Below are 3488 nucleotides of genomic sequence, written 5' to 3'. Positions count from 1 at the left end.
CTGCTGGTGTCATCCTATAAGGTGTGATTGTAATGGGGCTAGTGCCAGGCACTTGGTCTATTGCGAACTCTACGTTTCGAACTGGTGGTATTCCTGATACATCGGTTGGAAATACATCGCCGAACTCCTGAGCTACTAGTATGCCCTGCACACTACTATCTTTCTTTTCCTCGACCATTGTTGAGTTCATCGCCGGTGATTCTTCTTTCGCAGCTTGCGATTTTAGATACTTGAGAGCGTCGGTATAATCATCGTCTTGTTAGGACAGTCGAGAAGGACATGGTTCTCTACTAACTAATCCATCCCAATGATTACCTCTAGTTGATCGAGGGGTAAGCATAGGAAATTTGCGAAGAACTTCCTACCTTCGTAGGTCATGGAACACCCTAGACAGGCTGTCCTTGTAACCATACTCTTGGTGCCAGGGGTCGACACCACAAGATCAAAAGACAAGTCAGTTGTAGTCAGCTCTAACTTCCTTGCACAGTCCGTAGATATGAAAGAATGGGTAGCACCCGAATCAAATAAGACAAGTAGTGGAGCATTAGCTATTAAACAGGTGCCTTGAATAAGGTTCTTACCACCGGAAGCCTCCTGTCCAGACAATGCATAAACTCTTCCCGTGGCCATAGGGCGCTTTCCCCTATCAGTGTCGCGAGATGTCTCTGCCTTAGGTTCCTTGCAATCCCTTGACAGATGTCCAGGCTTGTTGCAATTCCAGCAGTTGAAAGCCTTATCGTCGCAGTGGTTGGCTAAATATCCCGGTTTGTGACACTTGAAGCAGATGACTTCAGGGCGTGGGATAGGTGCCCCGGTGTTGGTTGTAACTACACTGTAGCGCTGTCCTGAACTGTGTCCTCTTACTTGGGGACGTTGGTAGGGTTTCTTGGGGAAGGGCTTCCTTCCCTTATCATCTTTCCTCAGTTGTTGTGGATTAGACCAGATTGGCCCACCACTCACTTGTCGGCTTCCCCGACGGTTCTTCATGGCTTCCACCTCTCTGGCTTTCTCCACTAGCACTTGGAACTGACGAATGCCCAGAGGTCTAACAATTTCCTTAATGTCGTAGCGTAGCCCCATCATAAAACGGTTGCACAGATAGGGCTCGTCCACCTGCAGCTGAAAGAATCGGAAATGTTTTGACAGTGCCTCCATCTTGGCGGCATATTCTCCAACAGACATGCCTCCTTGGTGGAGCTTCAGGAATTGGGTTTCTTTCTCTTCCCTTGCAGTCTCAGGGAAGTACTTGTCAAGGAATGCCCTCTTGAAGGTATCCCAAGTGACCACTCTGTTGCTTGCTTCCAATATCTGTCTGGCGCTCCTCCACCAGTACTCGGCGTCACCCAGCAGCATGTACGTAGCTAGCACCACCTTAGTGTCATCAGGGGTCTGCAACACTCCAAAGATTTTCTCAAGTTCCTGGATCCAAAGGTCAGCGTTTTCCGGATCCGACTCACCACTGAACCTCGGCGGATCCTGGCGTTTGAAGTCATCCAACCCCCTGGTATGAGCCTGAGCTAGCTCCCGAGCTTGTTGCTGAGCCCTCCAAGTATGCTCTTTAGCCTCTCGCTGAGCTTGAGCAGCATTGTTGGCAGCAGTTGCAGCAGCTTGCTGGGCCACCACTTGGGCCAGCTGAGCCATGGCTTGAGCCAACTGAGCATTAGATGGATCTTGTCGTGGAGGCATCTTCAACCTGCACGTGAACATCATCTAAGCCACAGTTTACAGACAATTCAAACAAGAGTTTCAAAGCCTAAGGACTCAAAAGGTTGAGCATCATGGCGATGACGCTCCAGACAATCTCATAAGTCAAGCAAACTGTTAGAGATAACTAGGAGTAATATCCTACGGGATATTCCTTTATTTTATTATTGATTTATTTTGTAATATGCCTTAGAATATTCTTAGCATATTCTGTCATTTTATTATTATAAATAATATTGTCTACCTCACACACAATTTGTGGTGAGAGTATCCAATCTTACATGGTATCAGGTTTTGGTTGAAACCCTAGCCTCTAAACTCTCCCTGCGCCGCCACCCTCTTTTCTCCTTTTGTGAAGGTGCCTTGATTTTTGTGCAGCAGCTTTTTTTCTTTTTCTTTTTGCAGTCCTCGTGTCCTGTGCGCGTCCCCACCTTGCCTTCCGTGCGCCGTCGTTTTCTTTCCTTGCCTTCCGTGCTGCCACCTGCGCCGTGTCTGGCCCCTTTTTGCTTTTTCCCGTGCCGCGCGTGTCCTGCCTTCCTCCCACGCGCCCGACAAACCAACCCTGCCGCCAGACCTCGTGCTTTGTGCGGCCCTTGTCTTGCCAACAGCCGACAGCCATCTTCTGCCCTCTTGGATTCCGCGTGACAGCCTTGGCTTCCCCGCAGTCAATCTTGTGCTCCGTGCCAATAGCATCTGTCTTTGCAGCCGCCAGACATCATCAATCTTTGTTCCCTGTCCCGCCGACAGCACCAGGTTTTGACCGTGTTCCTTAATTTTTGGACCGGCTGCTCCTACTTTTTTCAGCCACCACAATTTGGGATCCGTTCCAGATTGATATCTTTTCCAATGGCCTCGGATGCTCCACCTCCGACTTTTTTCCATGAACACTTTGGTGCATATGCTTACTGTGAAACTTAAACCAGATAATTTTCTTCTCTGGCGTAAACAGGTTACTGCTCTGCTTCAGAATCAGAACTTGTATGATATTGTTGACCCTACCGTCGATCCTCCGCCAGAATTTACTCAACAGACATTTGCACAAACTGTTACTCAACCACTCCGTAATGGTGCTCTTTCCCCAAATCCTCTTTATACTGAGTGGCAGGCTCGAGATCGTAATGTTAACAGTCTGCTTCTTTCCTCCCTCACTGAGGAGGCCTTATCTGAAACTCTAAGCGCCACCACGGCTCGTGATGTTTGGGTTGCTTTACACTCTGCTTATGCTTCCCGCAGCAAGGCGCGTGAACTACGTCTCGTGATGAGCTTCAACTCATGCATCGTGGTTCTCTCTCAGTTTCTGAGTACGGGCGGAAATTTCGCACTATTTGTGATCAGCTGGCTGCTATTGGTGCACCTGTGCCTAATGATGATAAAGTTCACTGGTTCCTTCGTGGTCTTGGCCCCTCATATGCAAATTTTTCCACGGGTCAGCTTGATCAGGTACCCCTACCTTTCTTTACTGACATTCTTTGTAAGGTCGAGAGCCATGCTATTTTTCAGGCTTCTCTTGAAGAATCAGTGACCCCTCCGCCTGCTGCCTTCCATGCGAGCAATCAGCCCCGCTCTTCTGGTACTCAGTCTTCCACTAATGGCAACCGTGGACATTCCGGAGGTGGTTCTCGTGGTGGAAATCGTGGAAACTCTAATGGTGGATCTCGCCAGCGTCGCAATAATGGTGGCTCTGGTCATCGTGGCTCTTACACACCTAGCTGTCAAATTTGTCGTGAGCAGGGTCACTATGCTGATAAGTGTCCGGTTCGCTGGGATCGTTCTTCTGAGTCTGC

General features: G+C 49.0%; 1 protein-coding gene across 1 annotated transcript; it reads right to left on the bottom strand.

Moving 5' to 3' along the window:
- Nucleotides 1-294: 294 nt before the first annotated feature.
- Nucleotides 295-2323, bottom strand: LOC130712621 (uncharacterized). Its single transcript, XM_057562446.1, has 2 exons — nucleotides 2136-2323; nucleotides 295-1693 (listed from the first exon to the last, which is right to left on the bottom strand). The coding sequence occupies exons 1-2, from the start codon at nucleotides 2321-2323 to the stop codon at nucleotides 295-297; spliced, it is 1587 nt and encodes a 528-aa protein (XP_057418429.1).
- Nucleotides 2324-3488: the final 1165 nt, after the last annotated feature.

This window comes from Lotus japonicus, chromosome 4 (genome assembly GCF_012489685.1).
Source record: "Lotus japonicus ecotype B-129 chromosome 4, LjGifu_v1.2".
Taxonomy (NCBI): Eukaryota; Viridiplantae; Streptophyta; class Magnoliopsida; order Fabales; family Fabaceae; genus Lotus; species Lotus japonicus.
The sequence above is the reverse complement of the archived record's forward strand: the minus strand, read 5'-3'. Positions and strand labels throughout refer to the sequence as shown.

Excerpts from the sequence above, each read along its gene's own strand:
- LOC130712621 (XM_057562446.1), bottom strand. The coding sequence starts at position 2,323 with ATGGCTGTCGGCTGTTGGCAAGACAAGGGCCGCACAAAGCACGAGGTC. Across the intron at positions 1,694-2,135 it reads GACGGCGCACGGAAGGCAAG|GTTGAAGATGCCTCCACGAC; the intron begins GTGGGGACGCGC and ends GTTCACGTGCAG.